The 24,605-nt window shown below is 55.9% G+C and overlaps 1 protein-coding gene across 1 annotated transcript in view; it reads right to left on the reverse strand.

The window, feature by feature from the left end:
• The window catches only part of HMCN2 (hemicentin 2), a 148,045-nt gene that overhangs the window by 104,289 nt on the left and 19,151 nt on the right, over positions 1 to 24,605 (reverse strand). Inside the window, exons 3-14 of the mRNA XM_039229423.1 lie at positions 23,695 to 23,853; positions 22,284 to 22,406; positions 13,636 to 13,807; positions 12,659 to 12,765; positions 11,621 to 11,741; positions 8,844 to 9,107; positions 6,102 to 6,246; positions 5,544 to 5,665; positions 3,483 to 3,755; positions 2,051 to 2,192; positions 1,444 to 1,571; positions 1,059 to 1,172 (exon numbers count right to left, since the gene is read on the reverse strand). Of these exons, the coding sequence (XP_039085354.1) occupies positions 1,059 to 1,172; positions 1,444 to 1,571; positions 2,051 to 2,192; positions 3,483 to 3,755; positions 5,544 to 5,665; positions 6,102 to 6,246; positions 8,844 to 9,107; positions 11,621 to 11,741; positions 12,659 to 12,765; positions 13,636 to 13,807; positions 22,284 to 22,406; positions 23,695 to 23,853 (1,870 nt within the window). The remainder of the gene's footprint in view (positions 1 to 1,058; positions 1,173 to 1,443; positions 1,572 to 2,050; positions 2,193 to 3,482; positions 3,756 to 5,543; positions 5,666 to 6,101; positions 6,247 to 8,843; positions 9,108 to 11,620; positions 11,742 to 12,658; positions 12,766 to 13,635; positions 13,808 to 22,283; positions 22,407 to 23,694; positions 23,854 to 24,605) is intronic.

Genomic DNA, 24,605 nt, shown 5'->3' on the forward strand with positions numbered 1-24,605 from the left:
GAGTGTTATGTGGAAACTAATTTGACAATAAACTATTTGTAAAAAATAAAAAAAATAAAAATAAAAATAAATAAAAATTTAAAAAAAGGGGCCCCGGGATGGGGCTGGCTGGGTTATCGGCCAGAACATAAGATTCAAGCACTGAATAAGGAGTCTCAACGCTCGAATTCGAAGCTACTTCTGCCTGCTAGGACTCTGAGCTAACACCTGCCTGTGCCAAAGTCAAGGTGGGCTCTGGCAAGCTGCCAGACAGACGCCTCCAGGTGGAAGAGGGCAAGATGAGTGAGCGGCTAACCCTCGAGAATGAATTAGTGTCCTGCTCCTGGAAACACTGAGGCAGCAGCTCGGGCCCACGGCCCCTGCTTAGGGTTCCAGAACATTCCCATTGGCCAAACTTCAGCCCAGTGTCCAGCACTGGGAAGAATTTCTGTGCCCATCAACTCAAAAGAGCCACAGAAAACCCCGGTACCACTGCTCCCAATTTCTTGGATAACTCGTCTCCGTCCCCGTCACTAAGGACACCGCGCCCAGCCCAGGAGCCAGGCTGGTTCTAAACACTGTACACTGAACCCTCACACATCCAATCTGTCTCATTGTCTCCGTTTTCCAGAGATGGCAGCAGGCTCCGCGACACCAAGTCACCTGCCCGTTTTTCACCTAGGGGGCCAGAATTCTAATCTGAGTCTACTCTAAATTTTTTTTAATGTTTTATTTATTTTCGAGAGAGAGAAAGAGAGACAGAGCATGAGTGGGGGAGGGACAGAGAGAGAGAGGGAGACACAGAATCGGAAGCAGGCTCCAGGCTCTGAGCTGTCAGCACAGAGCCCAATGTGGGGCTTGAACCCATGAACAGAGAGATCACGACATGAGCCGAAGTCGGATGCTTAACTGACAGCCAAGCAGGTGCCAAAATGAGTCTACGCTAAATAAATCCTGCTCCTAACCACTGAGCCACATGGATGCTGGGCTGGGGAGGGGGGAGGAGGGTCCCCATGGTTGTTCTGGAAAGCTGGTCCTCTGGGGGCCCCGCAGGACAGTTCCACAGACCCCTCTCGTACCTCGATACCAGACGACCCGGGGTGGGGGCACCCCAGACACGTCACACACCAGCACGGCCTCATCCCCGACGGCGGCCAGCACCACGGCATTTACAGCAGAGGCTGACGGTGGGTCTGTGTGGAAACAGATGGGGAACCTGGGACCGACCCCCAGGCTCCCTAGGGCAGTAGGGCAGCTTTTCACAGTTTGGGGGGGCAGCGAGGACAGAGGGGGAGCTGCCCTCCTTGCCTCCTCCCACGCCCCACCATCCATCACCCCAGAAAGTTTTCTGACCCAGGATCTCAAATTAAAGCCAGCTACTGCTGTGTCCCCAGCTCAGTGAGGTATGTGTGGATAGGAAGAGGGGAGGGGAGAGGCTCTTCTGAGATGCCCAGGCCCAGGTACCTGTGTAGTAGAGGGTGACTGTCTCTTCGTCTGTGCCAACCTCATTAGCAGCCTGGCAGGTGTAATTCCCAGCATCCTCTGGGGCCACTCCCTGGATGATCAGCGTTCCCCGGGCATCCATACGGATTCTGGAGTCACGTCATAAAATCACATGTTCAACGGCAAAGAGCTGATTAGGTCAGGTCACACGAAGATGACCCGAGTCACCCCAATAACAAACGAATTAGTAACAGCGCTAGGGACTGCCATTTCACACTGACTGCTTGCTCTGTGCCCAGCTGTGCGCCCACACTTTACAGAGACTGCCCTTTTTCATTCGCAAGGCTCAGAGAGGTAAAGCGACTTGCCCAAGGGTACACAGCCTGAAAGGCAGAGGCAGGATTCTAGCACAGGTCTGTTGGATTCTGGAACTATGGCTCCTGACCCCCCACCCCACCCCGAGCTCATATTGAGGCACTGTTATATTTCCAAAGCAATCTCGCTCCCAAGTCTCAAATGATCCCAGGAAGAAGGCAGGGCAAATGCTACCCTCTCCTCCCAATCCCATTTATAGGTAAGATGGAGACGCAGAAAGGTCCCCTGGGTCCCCTCGTCCTAGGGCCCTTACCTGCTGTCCTCCTGCAGAGCATGGCCCTCACGGCTCCAAGAGATGTGGGGTTTGGGGTACCCAGACGCTGAGCAGCTAACTCTCACCTCCATGCCCTGGGAGAAGCGCTGGGACCGGCTGTGGAGGCTGACCTGGGGGGCCTCTGCAGTTCAAAGAGTGGGCAGGTGGGGAAGGGCCTGTCTGGGCAGCTGTGCCGTCCCAGGTGCCCAGCCCTGGCCTCCACTCCATCCCTGAAGTCACAGATGGGCCAGATGTAGGAAGTGGCTGGGAGTGGCTTTCCTGGGAGCTGGGGTTGACCAGATAGCTGCCCAGGCCACACAGGGAAGATTTTCCGAAGCCCCCAGCAGAACCTCCCACTCTCTCCCTGGGGTTCTGGTCTGGGCTGAGCATCGTGGAGAGGCTTAGGGAGACAGGGAGATGCCAGGGCTGGGGGCCACGCTCGTCTCCAGGGCCCTTGAGTGGACCCCAAGGGCTGCCCAAGTGTTGGCCCCGAACTTGGGTTCTATTCACAGCAGGCTTGTCAGACTCCACAGACCTCTCCAGGCCGACTCATCCAGAAAAGGCAAACAGGCCCCTCCCACACCAGCGGCAGAGCCTCGACACGGCCTCGGAATCCTTCTCAACCCACTCCAGGCAACCGGTCAGGAGTTGCCGGGACCAGAGAACACGCTTGTTCCAATGAGCTCGTTTTACACTTGTGGAAACAGCACCCCAGAGAGAAGGGTCTGACTAAACCCTGGGTGGACCCGAGGCTACATCCAGGTCCTAAAACTCCAAGATGCGTGCACTTTCCACCGCCTCGTCCACCCCCATCTGGCCAGGGCCCCCCAGCCCCCGCCCAGCACTTCTGATCTCTGGACTTTCAGAAGTTTCCTGAATCCCATCCCTGCCCCACATAAGGCAATGGAGCAGATCCACGGCACAGGAGATAAACAAGACAGGAGACTGGCTTGGCCCGTACAGCAGTAGAAGTTTAGGGTAGATATTAGGATGAACTTTCCACAGCGAGAACTGCTAAACTTAGGCTAAGAGGCTACAGAATCCTCGTTCTCTGAAAATTCTGCCCCCATCAGGGGGCGGGCATTGCCTGCTGGACAGGATATCTGGGCAGGGGTGTGGATCGATGGGCTCTGGGGATAAGCACAAGGTAGTGTGGGGCACCCAGGTGGCTCAATCACTTAAGCATCTAACTTCGTCTCAGGTCATGATCTCACAGTTCATGGGTTCAAGCCCCACATCAGGCTCTGTGCCATCAGCCCAGAGTCTGCTTTGGATCCTCTGTCCCTCCGCCCACCCCCCCCGCCCCACCCTGCTCGCGCGCTCTCTCTCTCTCTCAAAAATAAATAAACACGTTTTAAAAACGTCTTTTAAAAAAGCACCAGGTAGCGTGCTGAATCAGGAAGCCACACAGGAGCGACGGGAAGAGCCTCACCTCGCACCAGGAGCCACACGGACGCCCTTGTGACCCCATTGGCGTTGCTGGCCATGCACTGGTACCGTCCGCCATCGCTGGGGATGATGCCGCTGACCTCCAGGGACAGGTTGGCCAGCTGGGTGACTCTGCCCGTCGGGGCCGCCAGGACCCGCCAGTCCCGGATCCACGTGAGGTTGTAGGGGACCTCACTCAGGACCCAGCAGGACAGGATGGCGGTCTCCCCCGGGGACACGGTCACGTTGGGGGCGGAGACTAGCTGTGGTGGGGGGTCTGGACAGATAAAAAACAGAGGAGACTCTGAGGGGATGACACAGAGAAGGGACTGTCCTGCCGGCCCCGGGGGGTGCCCTGAATCCAGAGCCCCGCGCTGTATCCTTCAGGATGCGTCGGCCAGCAAGCATCGTGTGCTCGCCATCCCGGGGACGGCACCACCCCACGGAGGACCCGCTTGCCCCTCGCTTCCCCACCCCCATCACACACCCAGAGAGGGCTGCATGGCATGTGCGTGCTTTCCACACAACAGCCAAGTGCAGCGTCAAACAAGATCTACACCCTGTGAGCCAATAATTCTACCAGGGGGAACGGAGCCTTGAGGGAAATAACCCTCAAGAGGGAAGGAGTGATGAACACAAAGCTGTTCTCTGTACACATAGCAGGGGCACCGTAATGGCCAAAATGTACAACAGAGGCCACTGCCCCAAAGGAGGGAAGAGCTAAGAAAACCTTGATAGGAAAAAGGGAGAAGCCACAAGATCAGAACCATCTAACCAGGGGAGTGGGCCTGAGAACCCGCAGAAAAAAGGCCAGGTCCACACAAGCTATGCGTGCCAGTGACCTGATGTCACAAAGAGCCTGTGAACCACACAGTCCCGAGAAATGATACTGTAGAAACCAGCCAGAAATAATATTTGGGAGCAAATGAGAAAATCTGGCTATGGCCAAATTAAACAGCATTAAGGTATCACTGTTCATTTTATTAGGTGTGACCACAGAATCTTTATTATATGGGAAAATCTACTTTAAAAAGAGAGAGAAATAAATACTGAAATGTCAGCATGCCTACAATTTAGTTTAAAATGGTTTAGCCAAGGGGCGCCTGGGTGGCTCTGTCGGCTAAGCATCCGACTCTTGATTTCAGCTCAGGTTATGATCTCACAGTTGGTGAGATCGAGCCCCGCGTCGGGTTCTGTGCTGAGTGTGGAGCCTGGTTAAGACTCCCTCCCTGTCTCTTTCTCTCTCTCTCTCTGCACTCTCCTCCACTCATGGTCTTTCTCAAAAAAATTAAACATTAAAAAAATAGTTTTGCCAAAGAGCAAGAAAGCCAATGTGGCGAAATTTTAGCAATTATTAAGTCTAAGGAACGGGTGTGCCAATTTCCTTATACTGTCCCTCTTCCTGTCCTCATTGTTTATAAAAAGTGAAACCGTTAATTTATGCCACAGAACCGTGTTTGCAAACGTGCTATGTTGTCAGATGATAAAAAACCAGGCTGTCCTGCGTATAACCTATGTATGATACGTAAAGTACTATCTCCGTTTTCTTAAAGCGCACACATAGATGAAGGGCTAAGAGGGAGTAAATCAAAGTGTTATGGAGGTCATCTCTAGAATAGACTATAGACCATCCGGATCTTCTTCTGCCAGTACAAGAAGCCTGGTCAGTCTGTGGGATTAGAGGCTGCAGACTGGCTGGTCTTCCCATGGCCCTTGGGCTTTTAAGGGAGTTTAGAGTCCTAGTTTAAAAAGCAAAGCCAATGTCATTTCGAGATGGTCTGTAACATCTCCAACCTTCCTGAGTTGGAGGCTGCCGTCCTGGAGGCCTTGAGGGAGGGGGACTTCCAGAGGGGAACTGGCCCTTGAACGGGCCCCGGGGGAGGAGGGTGTGACCCAAGCCGGGTTTCTCAGTCTTCCATCTAAGATCTACAGGCCGTTCCTGGGTGACCGTCTCAACAGGGTGCCAGGAGGCGGCGTGGGCGGCAGACTCTGGGTGACGGACGTAGAGGGAAAAATCCGGATGGGGGTGGGGAGGGGATGCGGGGATGGGCCGGAAAGGACAGACCTGTGACCACAATCTGGGCCTTTGCTCGCCCGGTCCCAGCCCGGCTGACCGCCACACACTCGTACGCCCCTTCCTCAGTCTTGGAGGCCCGTGGGATCTCCCAGCTACTGTTTCCCGACACCCTGTGAATACAGAACAGCTGGGGCCCTACGATCACACTGACCCCCAGCCCCTGAATCCTGCCCAGAGGGGACGGATCCTCTTAGACTCGCTAAGAAGAGGCAGGCAGTGAGGACATACAACTTTTACAACATGCTGTGTGACTCTGGGCAAGTCCCTTTCCCTCTCTGAGCCCTGGGCTTTCATCCCCGAGGGGGAGGGTCTCGGAGCCCGGCCCTGCATGGGATGAGCATTCCAGAAGCTCAGGGAGCCCACAACTCCTTCACAGGGTGATGACCCAGCCGTGGTGGGAGATCTGGGGACCACCCTCGCCCCCATCCCTGGCCACGCTGGGAGATGCCTGGGAGGACAGTATGAGGAGTTCAAGGTCCTTCTCCCGCCACCCACATCCCTTGGACCCCTGGGGCTGGGGACGCAGAGCAGGCAGCACCCACTCACTGAAAATGCCTCTCCTCGCCCAGCCTGGCTCCGTTCCGCCGCAGCTGTAGCCTGAAGGGGAGGGTGCTGTGTACAGAGCAGGAGACCAGCAAGGGCTGATGCAGGTAACCATGGATCCTGGGGGGCATGCTGACCAGCGGGGCACCTGTAGGCAAGGTCCGGCGCTCAGGATCCCTCCCCGCCACACCCCCCCACCGCACCCTGCCAACACAGAGACCCCAGGGATGAGCCGAGAGGCCAGGGTTCAACCCACAGCCCCACCATTTTGTGCGTCACCAAGAGCAGGTCGCTCAGTTTCCACTTCTGTAAAATGGACTTAAGCCTGATACTGACGTCACCATGCTCTCTGGGGAGCTGGTGAGAGGCGGTGCACGGAAAGCACTTGGCACGCCCCCCGGGCGTGGTAGACCCCCTCGGGACAAGCTGGCATTGTTTCGGTGGTTCTGTAAGAGCCCCAGCGAAGACGGACCGGTCTGTGCAAACACGTTCTCCACTGCCCAGGCTGCAGAGATTGGACCGGCCCTGAGAAACCTGATAAAATGCTCCCTAGCCCGGGCTCTCCAGGCTTCCAGACCTCTCATCTGCCTCAGTGTTCCCCAAGGATGTTGGGAGAAAGCTTTTTTTATTTAAAGATAAGCGAAGCTAGAAGCATGGCTGTGAATGCAAAGTTCACACGCATTTTTGAGATAAGAGACTTCAGTGAAATCTCACAGTTTGTGATGAGCCCCGTGGGGCTCCTGAGAGACACCCCCCCGCCCCCCTTCGCCTGACCCTGGTCTTGGGGTGACACATTCTCCTCCCTCGGCTGTGGTGGGAAGGTCTGAGAACTCGCCCCGCGGGGTCAGGCACAGCCGTCAGCGCCTCACTGGGTGATCGCGGGCGTGCGCTCAACTCTCGTCCTGCCCTCCCCCGCATCCCCACCAGAGATGCTCCGTGGGTGACACAATGCAGCAGACGTCCTCTGAGCCCAGAGCTGGGGGTGGGAGGGCGGCGGGTGACATCATTCTGCAGGCTCCCTGCCACATCCCGGGGGAGAGGGATGTCGGACCATCCAGCCACGTCCTCAGCTGTGTGCACAGCAGCCACGGCTCACCCACGCACACTGGAATCCTTGGCAAGGCCAGCTCGGGCTCTGTCTTCCAGGAGCTGAATGGGCCCAGGGACCCGAGGCCCAGCCCTCACCACCTGCTCATGTCTCCAAACCCAGAGCCTCCTCCTCTAAGCCCAGCTCCCAGCCTCCCAGACCCATCAAGTGGGGAAGGAAGCAAAACTCCAAACCACCTCCCTTCCCTCCCTGCAACGCCAACACACACACACACACACACACACACACACACACACACACACACACTTTAATCCAGAGCCGCGACAAAAACGGAAAGCCAGAGCTAAATCCTAACTCTTGGATTCATCTGAAAGAACAAGACAGAGAGAAACAGAGGCTGTTATTGCCCCTGCTGAAACCCCTTCCTGAAAATTCCTCCTCAGGGTTATAAAAGCCAAGGGACGAGGGGCCCAGGGACCACAGCAGGGGAGTGGAGGCCAGGAGGCTGAGGGATGGGGTCTCCAGCCTCCCCACCCTGCCCTAATCTACCCAACTTGGACCCTCAATGTCCTCCACCTCGCCATGGGCACCCTGGTACCCTCTCTGCATCCCCATTTGAAGTAAACAGAGGAGTCTGCTCCTTGTTAAAAGATCCCCAGCAAAGAAGACGTTGCATATCAGTGACCTCCACCTCTGTGAACTCCTCCCCCCCCACACCAAGGCCATGGCCATGTGAAAGGGGGGAGTGGGCAGGAGGAGGGAACAAAGCCCAGTCAGGAAGCTGATGGCCAGCGAACTCAGATACCCTGTGCGAGGACCAGAGGCAGAGTTAGAAAGCCAAAGGCTCAGCCTTTGAGAGCTTCTGACCCACATGCGAGACCTCAGAGACACAAGGAAACAAGCAAAACGCCACACACATAGGAGCCAACACAACATGACCAATGACAGGACCACAAAACCGTGCCTAAAAAGACATGACACTAACAGCAGCTGCCACATTGGAGGGCCCGAGTCCACATTGTGGGCACAGCCTCAGAACACGCAAGAGCTGTCCTGTTATGCATATTAGCTCATGGAGCCCTCAGGACAACCCTGTGAGGTGGGCAGCCTCGGCTTCTCCATCTGTAAAATGGGGACACATCTCAGAAGCATTCGGTGAGCTGACGCAGGTGGGTGCTTGGCTCAGGGTTATCTCATGAGAAGTGGTCAAAATGGTGACTAGATGGGTATTACCATGATGAGGATAACAGAAGAGCAACGGACACTCACCACCCTGCCCACTGCTGTGTCTACACTGAGCACCATAAATGACACAATGAATGTTGGAGGGACAGTTGGATGGATGGATGCATGCATTAGTCGGTGGGTAGATGGATATTTGGATGGATGGATGCATGGATGAGTAGGTGGGTGGATGGACGAATAGGCAGATGAATGGATGGATGTTTGGGTCAATGAAGGGCAAATGGACAGATGAATGTATGAGTGGATGCATGGGTGGATGGGCTTTGTACTAAATCCTTGACAACTGCTATATCTGAAGCATCTCAGTATTTAGCATAATGCATTGCAGAGCTTGATGCTCAGAGAATTTTAATGGACATTTCCTAATATCACGTAATCAGGGAAGGCTTCCAGGAAGAAATGGGTCTCCAAGTGAGTCAGGGCTCTAGGAGTGGAAAGAGCTAATCACTCACCTGGCACGACCCCACTGTAGGAAACTCCAGAGACACGGAGAAGGGGATTCCCCTCATGGTCTTTGCCCTTCACCTTGAGGTAGAAGCGTTCCTGAGGGGCGCGGAAGGGCTGTCCGCCCCAGAGCTGATGGGTGGAATCGTTGGAGAGGGGCTGCACAGGCAAAGTCAAGAGGGGCTGCCCCGAGCTGCGTGAGAGCTCCACCGAGTCTAGGCGGCCGGGTGCCCGCAGGCCCGTGGAGTTGATCACCAGGGAGATGGGCACCCCTGCAGAGGGAAGGGAGAGGAAGAAGATGCTGGCTCCCTGACCCTCCCCAAGCAGGGAGACAATAGTCATGCTCTACTTGGCCCTCCTCACCGCCCCCCTCACCTCTTTCCTGGCCAACTAATGCTTATCCTGGTGGATAAGCAGAGGGGGCCTGCTACTGTCCGTGGTCCTGAAACGCCACTGTCCATCCAAACCACAGCCTCCCATGTTTGCATCACCCCCACTCTGCAGACCTGGGCTCTCCTGGAGTAGAGCTGGGAGGGGGCATTTCTCTCCCCCCCCCCCACCTCCCATTAACTCTAGTGTTGCCTGTCATCGGGCAGCCTCTGGGACCAGCCAAGGTGAGACACGTGCTAGTTTGGGAACTGACTCCTGTCCATCCTCTCCCTGTGCTCTGCTTTCCTTTGATTTTCTTTTCTGTCTTAGTAGCGACAGATTTTTCACACTATTCCAGAAAAGACAGAGCTGGAGCTGGGTTTCTTAATTCCCTTCGTTGATTTGGGAACTCCACTCAGGTCTTTCCCTTTACAGGCAGTTATTATTATGTGTGTGTGTTTTTTTTTTCCCTCAGAGATCATAAACCAGGGAACAGAGGGTGTGGTTGGATTAAAATCTCAATGCCTTAAAACCTCTGAAGAAACATGGAACAACTGGGGCGCCTGGGTGGCTCAGTCGGTTAAGCATCTGACTTCGGCTCAGGCCATGATCTCAGTTTGTGGGTTCGAGCCCTGCGCCGGGCTCTGTGCCAACAGCTCAGAGCCTAGAGCCTGCTTTTCTGATTCTGTGTCTACCTCTCTCTCTGCCCCTCCCCCATACTCATGCTCTGTTTCTCTCTGTCTCAATAATAAATAAACATAAAAAATTAAAAAAAAAAAAGAAGCATGGGACAATCTGGAAAGGGCATATAAAAATCTGGAAGTCCAGATTCCTTGGAAAAATAGCATGTGTCAGTGCTGGGCTCCATTCACACGTAGCAACAATCAGCCAACAGCAGGTAGCTGCTCCCTATATGTGGCCAGTTGCTGTCCAGCTGCCCACAGCCTCCCCGACTCCCTGATACCCCAGCACTGAAGCCAAGTGCCAATCACTAATTATCATTTGCAATCGCTCTGCTGTTTCTCTCTACTTTTTTAAAAACTGTCTTGAAAACCACATCTTTATCAAAAGCAGAAACCCAAGAAGGTCCCATGTGGGGCCTTCATTCTCTTCTAGTGGGGACCAGTCCTGGCAACCCTTCAGTTTTCAATCCCCACTCGAGCACTGCTTTTAGGAGTTCTTTTTTTTTTTTTTTTAATTTTTTTTAAGGTTTTTTTTATTTATTTCTAGAGAGAGAGAGAGAGCGTGAGCAGGGGAGGGTCAGAGAGAGAGGGAGTCACAGACTGAAACAGGCTCCAGGCTCTGAGCTGGCAGTCAGCACAGAGCCCGACAAGGGGCTCGAACCCACGAACTGTGAGATCATGACCTAAGCGAAAGTCGGACGCTTAACCGACTAAGCCACCCAGGCGCCCCTTAGGAGTTCTTTTGTCTCCTGGCTCTAGAATAGGAACCAAGTTTCTCTGCCTCTCCCCCTTCCTGACACTGGGAAAAACAAACGCGAAATGAGCAAGCAGACCCCTTTCACTTTGGAGAGGTTACTGCTGGTCCCCACAACGACAATCAGGGCTGATGAGGATGACAAAAGTGAGAGCAAAGGCTCGCTCAAAAGCTCGAACGATCTTATATGCGCCGTGTTGGTCGTTAGTCAGTGGTCCAGAGTTAACCTGACCTGGTCTAGACCCCTCCCCTTCTCTCTTCTGAGCTGGTCCCAGCAAAGTCCTCTGAATGGGTGCCTAGTGAGGGACCATACTTCCAAAACTATAAACGAGGACCCCTGATCTGGCCACCAGATGGTATGTTCTGGCATGGAGCTCTGACAGCCCGAGCCAACAGCCGGGACACACAGGCAACCCCAGATCCCGGTGGGGGGCTTGTAATCAGAAAACTGATCCTGTGCCTCCAGTTCCAACATCTCCCTAGGCTCCCGACCCCCGTCAGCTTCCAGAACATTGAAACGACCATCAGGATATTCATCCCTCTGGAAAACAGTGTTCTCCTTTTCAAGTAAGCTAACAACTGACTAGCACCTGTTAGTTTATCAGACTAGCCTGAGGTTCGTGGAAAACTGAAGCAGTGGGGCTCTAGATGGACAAGTTTGGACAAAAAAAAAAAAAAAAAAAAAAAGGAGGCGTGAACTCAGTAAAGGGGACGGCGAAAGGGGAGGCCTTTGCGGGCAGGGAGTGTGTTCTAAAGGTAAATGGTCACGGCGTCACCCGGGTGGGGACCAGTGGAGTGGGTGCCGGCCCTGGGCTCAGTTCACTGTGGTCCGAGAGAATGGCTCAAGCCAGCCCCTCCAGGGCACATTCCAGTCACACACTCATAAGCCTGCCCCCAACGGCTCCCCCAGTCCCCAAAGGCAAGCCCTGCCTCTTCAGAAGGTAGCTCTGCGCTGCCTCCAGGGTCCGGAGCACCGTACCTTGCAGGGGCCACTCAATGGTGTGGTTGAGGTCTAGAGAGGGCTGGGTGGAGAAGCCGGCTCGGAAGTCGATGTTGCTGACGCCTGTGATCCTCACCGAATGGCGACCGCTGCTGTAGATCTAGGGCAGGCCCAGGCCCACGTCACCAGGGCATCTGACTCCAGCACCCCGGCACCGGGACAGAAGGCCGCTGCCCTGCCCTGCCCCCGGTGCCAGCGGCCGGAACCCCCCGACCTTTGCAGACACGTGGGCGACTTACCTACTCCCTGCGGGCCCAGCACGATGCTCCCCAAATGAAGTAGAAGAGGCCTCAGCTATGGGACTGTCCTGAGTGGGGCTCTGAAGCTCTTCTGCCCTCCCGGCCACCCCCTCCCCCAGCCCCGCCCAACGCCTGCGGCTCTGTCTGTCCCGCGCGGCACATCGAATCCCTGCCTTGCCTTCCCCATTGGCATCAGAGCTCTCAGCGCAAAGTCGCTCAGAGTTTGAAGGGCAGGGGTCAATGCCGCCCCTTCCCCTGCAGCGCCCACACCCAGCCCACTAACGTTTGCCCCATCAGCAGGAGCTTATATCCGTGGAAGGCAGCAGCCTGCCCCATCCCAGGACACTCCGCCGGGAGCCCAGCCGACCCCAAGTCCCGGCCTCCAGGACCTTGCAGATTCAAGCAGGCCCCGCTCCCCCGGCCCTCTGAGCCATCTTTCCCCCAAGACCACCCTTGCTTCTTCCGTTCATTCTTCACGGAATAGGTTTCTGAACCTCCAGCCGGCTCAGTCACCCACCTCTGGACACTCAAATCATGTCTCCAACTCTCTCTGAAAAGCTCCCTAACTCACCCCAAACCTCTCTACTTCCTTTCACTGGTGCAAAGCAGAATACTCCTCCTCTGTTCTTGACCCCTAGCTTCTATTGACATGCCCACGTCACCACCCATGTTCCAGCCCTCAGCCTCCCAGGGCCCCAGGTTCCTGGGACAGGCAGGAGGGAGCCCGTATCTCAGCTCGGTGAAACTGGCCCCCCTCCCTGGGAACCAGGGTCAGTACCTTGATGGACCACAGCCCAGGATGCTCAGGCTTAAAGGCCACAACCTTGGCAGAGTCAGGGATGTTGAGAAGTACGTTGAGGCCCTCATCCTTCTGCAGGATCCTCCCTGTGGAACGCCCAAGGATTTCTGTCCCCAGTCCTTTCCTGACTGTGTGACAGAGGCCCCACTCTGTCCCCAGGAACTCACGGTCTTCCAAACACCAGCCTCGGCCTTCCCAGAGAAACTGACGCCTTGTGTGGTGCTCGGGCCTTTGCCTCATTCTGCATTCCACCCTCATCCACCCCCAGGTTCGGGGTGTACACCTGGCCTCGAGACCCGGGGACCCATGACATCCTTGGAGCTCTGTGAGGCCAGGTGGCTGGGTCCAAATCACACTGACCGTGGGTGACCCAGACAAGTCACTCCACCTCCCAGAGCCCTGGCTTCCCATCTCAATGGCCGGCCACCAACCCTTGCCCCGACTGGTCTGCTGGCCCACTACAGGTATCCTGAGAATAAGGGTAAGATTCCACATGGACCCTGCATCCCAGGGACTGTCATTCTTTTATGAGAGAGCAAGACTGAGAGGAAGAGAGCCCAAGCGCGTGCGAGAGGGCACACTGGGGAGAGGGGCAGAGGGAGAGAGAGAGAACCTGAAGCTGAGTGTGGAGCCCGACGTGGGGCTCGATCTCACAACCGTGAGGTCATGACCTGGACGAAATCCAGAACCACATGCTTAATGGACTGAGCCACCCAGGTGCCCGCAGGACTGTCATTACTTTAATTCCCCTCCCTTGGCTGCTAACAGCCTCCCTGATTCCTCACTCACCACAGGCACCCTCTCTGCCCCCCACGTGGCACCCCCCACCCTCCTTATTCCCAGAGCCTTGTGTCCCAACCCGCTGCCACCCCAGGTCTCTCTCTTTGTCCCATCCGGACTCCCAGCGCAGTGTTGGGGGCCAAAGCAGAGGCCGGCCAGTGCTGGGAGGCACATACCCAGCGGGTCACGGACTTCAATCTCGGGACCCGGGCCGCTCAGGGAGATGGTGACCTCCTTCAGGCTGGGGTCAAAGGGAATCCTCCACGTGTGCTCGCCCTCCTCCGGGTGGTCTGTGGACAGCAGGTGCACCTTGGAGGCCTGGACCGCTGACTCCACCCACTTCAGCACCTGGGAGGCAGGTGTGAGAAGCTGACGCCAGCAGGTGCCTGCGGTCTCACTCGTGTCTGACCCACTGGAGGCAGGTCTCTAACAGATTTCCAGCAGATTCCAGTCCCCACCCCGGGTTTTAGGCAGCACATAAACCTTCCAGGACACCCAATCCCCCTCCCCCTCCTCCCACTCCCCCTACCCTACACAAGGGCCAATCCACACACCATCACCCTCCTGGCCTGTGGGCTGGGAGATGTAACACCTGAACTGAGGCAGCTGGGAGGGAATGGCCAATTTCTATGGCACCCATCACTTCCTCCTGGAAGCCTTCCTGATTGATGCCTCCTACACACAGATGATCCCTGGAGATCCGGAATCTCCCCCAGAGCAATCTAATCCACCATCCCGCCCAAGGGGCCTCAGACCACACTTCTGCCAGGATAGCTCTCTAAACGGGACCGAGAAGGTCTGCGGCAAAGTGCAGGCTCCTCCTGATCTGTCTCACCATATTGAGAAATCCTAAATCCTTGGTTTCTGGAATTGCTTATTCATTCTAAAATCTTACGTGTTTTGGGTGGGTGCCATTGAAAAGCAGGGAAGAGGCGAGGAGTGCGCCATACGCCATCATTAAAGAATGACTGCAGGGGGTTCTCAAAGACTGGCCCCCCACGCGTGCCTACAACGCCCCCACCGTCCGCAACCCCGGATCCAGCCTGAGATACCTCACGGAGCACGGAATTGTTGGGTTTCTCCGAATCCTTACCACCATTTTCACGAGCATGTGTTCCATTCTAGGATTTAGGCAGCTGTCTCACCTGGCTCAAGGTCAGTGTGCCTCTGACTCTCCCCACGCTGGTAGGGTTGAACCCCCAGCTCCCACCACACACGCTCTTCTCTGGCAGAAATAACCTGCCCCTCCCTTATCAATCAGCTCCCGCCTAGATTCATGCCCGGAGGGCAGAGACCCTCCGCCGTGGCCCGAGCTCAGTGTCTAGAACAGACAGGTGTCCAGGAAGCACGCATTCACTGTGTGAGATACAGCAGGGCACACGCCTCCTCAACGGGGCCACCAGATTCACCTTGACGGCCGCCTTACTCAGCTCCATCCCCATCCCCGCCTTTGTGAGAGCCAGTCTCGTCAAGGTCACTTGGTTCCCAGTAAGGAAACCAGGAAAAAGGACTCTGAGGGGGCCTCCCTCCAGGCCAAGTGACTTTAAGGTTTTCACGGGATGCTTCCTGAACTCAACAAAACGAAACATGAACCTCACTGTCCAACAAATTAGCACCGTAACCACAGAGAGAAAAGAATAGCTCCAAGTGAATTCAGAGCCCCGGGGGGATTCAACTATATTTTCTCAGCGAAGGGCACCCCAAGGACCGAAAGAGCTGCAAAGAAATCCTTATGTAGCTTTAAGTTGGCAGGGACGTCAGTATCGTGCTCGTAAAATTGTTTTATGTATCTTGCAGGATGAAGCAAAGACGTATACGTGTCAATGTTTGCCGGACCAAGATTCTCTCTTACAGCCAAGTTTAAGAGAGAGCTGCAAGTATTTTATTTATATACAAATTCATTCCCGGTGAATTTATAACCCAGTGGTTTCTAAATACAATTCCCCGCTGGGATTGTTTGGAGAGATGGCTGATACCAGGTCTGGAGCAGGCGATTTATCAGGCAAGCCTGGGACAGCTAGTAACTCCCTAAGGGGAGGAAGTTCTCAAAGGCGAATAGCACACAGCAAAAGGACATAGGAACCAGGCTGCAGGTGCCCCACTAGCTAAGTCTGGGGCAACTTGAGACCCCGAAAGAATAATGACTTTAATCCATTGAAACACACTGAATTATAGACTCTGTGTGCCCACGGGTGCCTGGGTGGCTCATTCGGTTAAGCGTCTGCCTCTTGAGTTTGCTCAGGTCATGATCTTGTGAGATCAAGCCCTGCGATGGGTTCTGCACTGACATCGTAGAGCCTGCTTGGGATTCTCTCTCTCTCTCTCTCTCTCTCTCTCTCTCTGCCCCTCCCCAACTTGTGCACGCTCTCTCTAAATAAATAAAAAAGTAAATGAATAATAATAATACTCAAAAAAAAAAGCAAAATTCAAAACAATAAAACCTCACTTGCCACCAAGGAAAACAGCTTGCTAATGAAAGAGAAAGAAGCCCGATCCCTGCCTTTTCCATAGGAATTGTGTCTCAAAAAAACCCCAAGTCATCCCTTTTGGGAAGCAAAAGCTCTTCATCAGGGAAGAATGCCCACTTGTAAAAGTGCAAGAGATGATACAATTAGGAAATCATTTTGCAACCCCTCGTGAAATCACTGTTTCAGGCAAGCATCGGACGCCACAACCATTAGATGGAAAGACGGTGGTGGGGGGGAAGGGATGTCCACGTGGAGCCCAGGCACTACCCCGCAGACCACCTGAGTCATAAAGGGAGAAATGCGGCCCTACAATGCCGAGAGCTGGCTGCGACCACCTTAACCCAGTGATCAAACTAACATCAGGAACAGCAGGACAATCAGACATTGTTTTACCTCCTGGCGTGATGCAGCAGAAAATACACACCGCACCAACCACGAGCTATTCCTGCCAAAAATGCTGGCCTCCATTCATCAACCACTTAGAGCTGACTGCCAGGTTACGGGAAGTCCAGGGGGTAAAGGAACAGATTAATGACACCACAAGGAAACAGATGAATCTGTAACACAGGACACTGTACAGTCAGTGCCTCTCCAAAAGTTGGTGGCATGAAAAAAAAGGGCAGGCTGCTCCAGATGTAAGCGGATGTAACCAACACAACAAGAAAACGGGACGCACAGCCCCCGATTAAATCCCGATTTGACAAAGTGTTGCAGAAGACATTTTGAGGACAATTAGGGAAATCGACTATGAATTCAGCATTGGACGATACCAGCAAAGTACTACTCATTTTGTTACAGGATATTGTGGGTTATGTCCGAGATCATACATTCTTTGAAAAACCCGTATGAAATTATTTACGGATAAGGTTGCATGATTGTTTATGATGATACGTTAACTATTTATGATGATAAAGCACAGAAAGAGATAGCTCGAGGAGGTGGGGCAAAAATGTTAAGTGCTGGAGCTAGCTGGGATGTAGGTTCTTTTCTGTTTGTTTCAAGTTTCTATTTAAATTTTGGTTAGTTAATACATCGGGTAATAGTGGTTTCAGGAACAGAATTCAGCGATTCATCACTTATATACTAAACTCAGTGCTCCTTCCCACAAGTGCCCTCCCCAATCCCCATCACCCATTTAGCCCACCCCCCCCATCAACCCTCAGTTTGTTCTCTATCACCAAGAGTCTGTTTTCAGGGCGCCTGGGGGGCTCAGTCGGCTAAGCGTCTGACTCCAGCTCAGGTCATGATCTCGCAGTTCGTGGGTTCGAGCCCCGTGTTAGGCTCTGTGCTGACAGCTCAGAGCCTGGAGTCTGCTTCAGATTCTGTGTTTCCCCCTCTTTCTGCCCCTTCCCTTGCTCGTGCTCTATCTCTTGAAAATAAATAAATATTTTAAAAAATTTTTAAAAAGGGGGTCTGTTTTCTAGTTTGCCACCCTCCTTTTTTTCTTCCTTCTCCTATCTTCTTACTTTTCCTTATCTCTTAACAACTTTCATGATCTTTTTTTTTTTTAGTTAAAGAGTTCTAAAAAGAACGAGTATGCCATGACTTTAAGATATACCCCGAGGCAACCGCAGTGGTATCCTGTGGCTCGCCAATTCTCACCAACTGGAAGCAGCTTCCTGGGATACTATCTGAAAAACTCTGAAGCCGTGTTCGGCCTCAGTGAGGAAAACGATCTGTGATCGATGAGTCATATCTGCCGTGGATACGGGATCAGAAAGCGGGGCCTTGTGTGCTCCACGTTCACCATCCTTGCTCTGAATCACAGTCCTACTGTGTGATCTCCCGTGAGAGAGAAAAGGGAAAGAAGGGAAGTGGAAGAACTGCCCGAGATTTGAAAAGTGAACACATTTTGTTCAGACTGAGCTGCCACATCTAACATTTTACAGCTGGATTTCAGTTACTACAGGATAAGAATCCTATGTTCCCAAAACTCACTTGTTTGTATACTTGGAGCTTCCTCTTTCTTCTGTTTCACTTAGCTTTCTCTCTCTTTTTTCTTTCTTTCGAGATAGAGAGAGCCCCAGCAGGGGAGGGACAGAGAGAGAGACAGAGAGAGAATCCCAAGCAGGCTCCACGCGGTCTGCGCTCAGAGCCTGATGCGGGGCTCAAACTCACGAAAACACGAGATCATGACCTGAGCTGAAACGCAGATGCTTAACCGACAGAGCCCCCCAGGCGCCCCCTCACCCGGCTTTCTAAGTAATGTTTCTCTTGAAAAGTTTCTCTGCACACACGGGGGCTGGAGGGAGGAAGCAGTAGCCAAGGCTCCCATCTGGAGAGACGGCCAGAAGCCACTGAGGCAAGACAGCGGCCACCACAGCTCCGGGACCACTGTCTTCTTCCCTGGGGTGGGGGGGCTGCCTTGTCAGGGCTCATAGAGGAAATCATAACTAAGCAAAGCTGCCTGGAGGCAGTGGCCACGCCCACTGACAATTACCCCAAGAAATCACACGCACTGCTGTGTTGCAACCGTCATTACAAGCTTGTAGCGATGACAGAGTGACGATGCCCAGGAGTTCGGGCTCCCGAGCAGCAGAGCAGGCGCAGACAGAGCACAGTGCCAGTGACCCCACCAGCTGGCTGCATGTCCACGGGCCCTGAGCGTGTCACCACCGGGGCGCTGGGAGTGCTGACCATCTTGCCCTCAGCAAGCCCAGACCCCCTGCAGACCCAGGCCTGCAGACAAGGCTCTCTGGACCCTGCAAGGGCCCCGGGACTCTGAGTGGAATCGGGCGGGGGGTAGGGGGGCTTCCAAGCAGAGAGCCTCCATCGAGCAAGCTCAATGTTTATCTGGTGAAGACAATGGCTTCCAGATGTTAGCGGGACTGGGGGCCCGTGAGCCAGTGCTGCAACAGGGCCCATCGCTGTCACCGATGGGGAAGGAGTGAAAGAATCTGGCGCTGCTTCCCTGGCCAGATGGCTGCCGCTGGGCTGTTCACGGCAGATAAATCACCCCCTGAGGCCCCGCCTCCAGATGCTTGACAGCCAGGCAGGCCCAGGAAGCAGAGCCCAGAGGCCAGGGGGCCTGAAGAACCCGAGAGCCACAGAGCAGAAAGCTGGGACCAGACTGTGGCGCCTGGGTCATCAGCTCTCAGTGATGGAGAGCGGGCACTAGCCCTGCCAGCTGGGGGCCACTGGGCACTCAGGGCCTGAGAAGCTTTCCCTTACCCTTCAGGGGCTTCGCTAGAGCCCGGCTTGCGTTGTGGGCTCCAGAGCAAGCAGGGGCTTCCCGCTGCCTGCACGCACACGCCCCCAGCTCACGAGGCAGGGGCGCCCATAAAACCCAACGGGAGGAAATAGAAGCCCAGAGGAGTTAAGTACTGTGTTCAGGTCACACAGCACACCAGTGGCAGGGCTGGGGTCGGAAGCCAGAGCCGTGTGTGGCCTTAACCCTCCACCATGCTGCCTTCTCCAGGAAGCATCCAGGATAGTCATCTCTGGGGCCTATGCCTCCTGATCTGTTCCCTGGAACCACACAGTCAGCCCTCCTCTTCCAACCCCTCCCCATGCCCCACTTCCTGCTTCCTGTCTTAGAAGGTGGTTCACCTTTGCGCTAGTAGATGTGCAGAAGCTGGGCCATTTGCCCTATTTGTATGGGCGGGTGCTAACAGGGGCGGGGTCTGGGCCGCCAGAACGGACTTCCCAGGACCAGGGAAAGCTGCAGAATGCGGGGGTTTGCCAGCAATTCTGCCCACTCTGCCGGGGCTGCGGACAGTACACTGAGCTGGGGGGGGGGGGGGGGGGCTCTGTGCCAGAGCAAGGGGGGGGCTTGGACCCAGCTAAGCCTAGACCAGAAATGCACACCCCACGGGGCCACGATGCCTGCCTCCCCCGTGCACTGAAGGACAGTGAAAGCTCCAAATTGGCCGCTGGAGAGGATCCTTGCCCTGGCTTTATTTATTTATTTATTTATTATTTATTTATTTATTTCTAGGAGAGAGAGAGACAGCGTGAGCAGGGGAGGGTCAGAGAGAGAGGGAGTCACAGACTGAAACAGGCTCCAGGCTCTGAGCTGGCAGTCAGCACAGAGCCCAACGCGGGGCTCGAACCCACGAACCGCGAGATCATGACCTGAGCGAAAGTCGGACGCTTAACCGACTAAGCCACCCAGGCGCCCCTGCCCTTGCTTTAATTACCCATAGAGCCAAGCCCACAAGCAAAGGTGCAGAAGCACCGGGACCTAACGCGGACGGAGTCTCTCTCTGTGCCCAGGCCCTGAAGCTGTGCGTGCAAGCGTAGCAGGTGCACAGTCCGCGAAGGGGAGACTGCAGAGCGTGTCGCTCCTGCCCCACGGACGTACTTCGGAAAGGGGAAGGCGCTAACGACACGTGCACAATGTGGGGACGTCTGCAACTTGCGAGGATTCGTTCTCTCAGCTGGAGCCCCCTGGTTGGGACAAAGACACTGTTCCCCGTCCTGGGGGCCCCGGCCGCTGTCGCAGGCTCGCCGAATGTCTGGGAGCAGCGGGAATGACACGGCTCTGTGTCCAGGAAGGAGAAGGACCCGGGTCCCTACCGCAGGCAGCCCATGCTGGCCGCCTGAGGGCCCATCAAGTCAGACACACACCGGCTCCCACGACCGAAGGCGGGGTGCTATGGCCAGGTGCTAGCGGAGTCGCCCCACTTCCCTGCCTCAGGAGAGGGGAACTGGGAGCCCCGCTGTCCTCCGCTAACCCGCCCAGCGCCGCACCGTCTGATTTGCCGCAGACAAGAACCAGCTCCTGCCCAAGAAGGTCTCTCCCAAAACAAGGACCCAGCCAGCCCTCCACTCGTAAATGCCTCCCACCCTCACTCAGGCGGCTCCGTGCCAGAGTAGGCTGACGGGCCAAAAAATAAAGTCCGAAGTGTCGCGGAGAAGCATAAACGCCATCTGTCAACAGGCAGTTAAGGCAGGCTAACCTAAACACGGCCCGGGAGAGGGTAAACGCCGAACACAAAACACCTTCTCCTGGAGGCTGCGGCACGGCTGGCTGGGGCCAGGGCCTGCCTCACACACAGTCCCTCTCGCCTTCCTCTTCCCAGGGCCTCGGGCACGGGGGACCCCGCAGCTGTCCGCTCACCAGCTATTTTCTGAGCACCTGCTCCATGCCGCTGGCCGCATGAGGCGCGGGGATACAGCAGCAAGTGGAGCCCACAAGGGCCGGGCTGTCAGGGAGCTCAGAGCCTAATGGCGTTCATTAAGTAACGGCACAGTTATAAAACTGCCGTCATGTAAACGGGCACACGGAGCTGGGCGAGGGCGCGAAAGAGACTTCGTCTTGACAGGAAGATCAAGGAAGGTCTCCCAAGGAGAGAGCATGTCAGCTAAGACCAGGAAAACGAGGAGCCGGGGGGTGGGGGGAGGAGACGTGGGAAAAACAAACCGCATGAGCAAAGGCCCTGGGGTAGAAAGACACAAGGCACTGAAGAAACAGCAGAGGCCAGTGGGGTGGCAGCAGTGAGCAAAGGGGGAGAACACAGGCCACGGGGGTCAGATCAGGGTCTGGACCTTCTCCAGGGGACAAACGGGAGAGCCCTGTTGGTCAGATTTGCTTTAGAAAGACCCTCCAGATACTACAGGATACTACAGACAGAGCATAGAGAGGCTCGAGAGAGTCCACAGTGAGCATCGCTCCCCAGCTCTGCTCAGTGACCTCACGACAGCAGCGTGAACTCCGCCAGGGTGAGAGTGTTTACACCACGGCAATGGGCACCCTCATTCCTTCCAGGGAGGCAGGGGTGAACACTTACAAGCGTGTCACTAGAAGGATCCCTCTGGCTCCTGAAAGGGAACAGGCAGACGTGCAGGGAGAGGGGAAAGCAGGGAAAGTTCTGAGCGGCCAGTGGGGCCTGGAGGAGCGGAAGGGCGGGCCCCTCGTTCAAGAACAAGGTGAGGGTGCAGACACCAGGTGAGCTCAGCACCTCAGGACACAGGACCGGGCAAGTGCCTGACGGTCAAGTTCCCCAGGCAGGATTTTCTGCCCCAGCAGCACGGCCTGAATCGGATGCCCCCTGCCCCCCCACTCCTCCATCCCCACCCCGGGTTCCCAGACTCTGCGGAGAAGCTCACCCCATGCCCCCCCCCCACACTTCTGGCAGGTTTTGCTAAGTCCCTCTTGCCAGCCCGGACCACCTGGGGGACCCAGGCTGCTTCTCGGAGCTTCAGCCTCTTTACCTGCAAAATCGGGAAGTCCGCGGCACCTGCCTTTGGGGTGGGTGCAGGGTGAGGGGTGGGGGGTGGCGAGAGGACGTCATACAGCCCTGAGCACCGCCCCGGCTGCGCTGGCCACAGCGGGAGCACCGCTCACGGATGGCACAGCTATCTGACCACCAAGCCCAGCCGCCCAGGGGTGAGGACCGTCGGGGAGGCCTCACCTCGGTCACCTGCTGCTTGTCCAGGTGAAACACCTGCCCGGAGCTGGCGGCGGCGATGTCCTCGTAGGCCAGGTAGCCGGGGTGAGTGCGGTCACCGCAGTCTCCTGTCAGCACAAAGACCACCTGGAAGAGGGACACGGAGCCTGGCTCGTGGCTTCCCCGCTGGCCACCTTCTTCAGGCGTGAGCCGAGTGGCAGGGCCGGGCCAAGGGGGGAGGGGCCTGGGGCGAGCCCCTTCCTCCCTCTGGGCGCAGCGAATGCATCTGTAGAATGGGAGTGATGAGAGCCCACCCCACGGGGATCAGGGCTGGTGCAGGTCAAGGGTGTAGCACAGGGGTCAGGAGGCCTACGGGCACAATAAATGGGAGCCATTATTAAATCGACAACAAGGAAGGAAATGGAAGTCAGCTTGGCCCGAGCAGCAGCCCCGGAGGCCACAAACTTAGAAGAACTGTGGGTTCTAAGGTTAAGTGTCCAACTTCGGCTCAGGTCATGATCTCACGGTTCATGAGTTCAAGTTCCGCACTGGGCTCTGTGCTGACAGCTCAGAGCTGGGAGCCTGCTTCCGATTCTGTGTCTCCCTCTCTCTCTGCCCCACACCTGCTTGCACTCTCTCTCTCAACAATAAATAAATATTTAAAACCTTTGGTGGGGGCTGCCTGCGTGGCTCAGTCGGTTAAGCATCCAAATTTGGCTCAGGTCATGATCTCACAGCCGTGGGTTCAAGCCCCGCGTCGGGCTCCGTGCTGACGGCTCAGAGCCTGGAACCTGCTTTGGATTCTGTGTCTCCCTCTGTCTCTGACCCTCCCCTGCTCACTCTCTGTCTCTGTCTCAAAAATAAATAAAACATTAAAAATTTTTTAATTAAAAAAAAGAAGAAGAAGAAGAAGAACCTTGGAGAATGGAATTTGTTCTAGACTGGAGAACAGAGAAGCTCTTGAGAGCCTGAGGTCAGACAGCCCTTCTCGGTCCCGTGCACACCCCTCCCCCACCCCTGGCTGTGACAACAAGAAGCAGAAGCCCCAGCAGAAGAGTCCAGACCTTGAGGCACTGGGAAAAGGGCGCCTCGCTCTGCAGCGACGGGAGCAAAGACGCCGCCAGGAGGAAGATGGATGGCGCAGGCTCTGACAGGGTGCGAGGGGAGCGGGGGTGGTGTGGTCTTTATCAAGAATGAGCCTGGCCAGACGGCAGGAGCCCCGTCAGGCAGGCGGGCGGGGGGCCCAGAGCATGAGAACACACTTGGACTTGACCAGACCAGCTCCGTCTCAAGGGCTGGCGGAGACCATGGAAGGGAAGCACCCGCCCTCCGCTCGGCAGTTGGGGGCCCGGGCTGCGCGCACCTGGGACCCCAGCTTCCTCAGGGCCCCCCGCTGGGGTCTCCACGCTCGAGCTCCCCAAGCCGGTCCACTCACCTGGGACTGTTTCAGCTGCAGGAGCCGCAGGACATCCTCCTTCCCGTGGTAATCCTTGGCGCGGGCGTCCGAGAAGACGTAGATGAAGGAGCCGGGGTTGGCCACCTCCACAGCAGCCTTGATGGCCCCCACACTCATCTCTGGGCAGTCACCGCCTCCCTGCGAGACAGGGGTGTGTCAGCGGCTGCCGCCCACCTCCTCCAGGCGGGGCCACCCAGGTACACCTCCGACGCGAACAACGAGGGCCGGAGGGGGGCAATCCCCCCAAGCTGCCTCTGTCCCGCCCATCTAGGGGTGAGGCCACCACACTCCTCCCCCGAGACAGTGTAACATCCGACCTGCTTTAACTTTAGACAAATATCGCCCGCTCACTCACCCATGCAAGAGTGGGGTCCCTCCGGCGGGGCCTGCTCTAAGCGCGAATAAGCGCGACGTGATTATTTAATTACCGCTGCAGTGAGTGGTAGGGAGAGGAGGGAGGGGAGCCCTGGGACGGCGAACAGATGCCCCCAAAGAAGCCACGTGTTCACCAGGGCTTGGAGGACGGAGGTGCAGGGGGCCGCCAGGGGAAGGAGAGGCGGGCGTTGGGCAGAGGAAGGCATTGGAAGCCAGCCGTCCCCGCAAATCCCCTCTGCAGCCTGCTCCGGAATCGGTCCCAGACCAACACACACCCCTGCCCTCCCGGCCCGCGTGCGGGGCTCCGTGAGAAAGGGCGCGTGTCCTGCCCCAACAGCTGTGCACACCCAGCAACGGGGTCTGCGGGGTTTTACAGGAATGCCTTTCTCCTGGGCTCGTTCATCCAGCCCCCAAGCGCTTCCTGTCCCCTCCAGGCGCCGGGCCCTGTTCTGAGTCCTGGGGGACCCAGCAGTGAACCAGACAGATATGTGGGGCCCCTGTTTTTAGGGGGCTGC

Source organism: Hyaena hyaena, unplaced genomic scaffold (genome assembly GCF_003009895.1).
Source record: "Hyaena hyaena isolate Hyena2069 unplaced genomic scaffold, ASM300989v1 scaffold_38, whole genome shotgun sequence".
Lineage (NCBI taxonomy): Eukaryota > Metazoa > Chordata > Mammalia > Carnivora > Hyaenidae > Hyaena > Hyaena hyaena.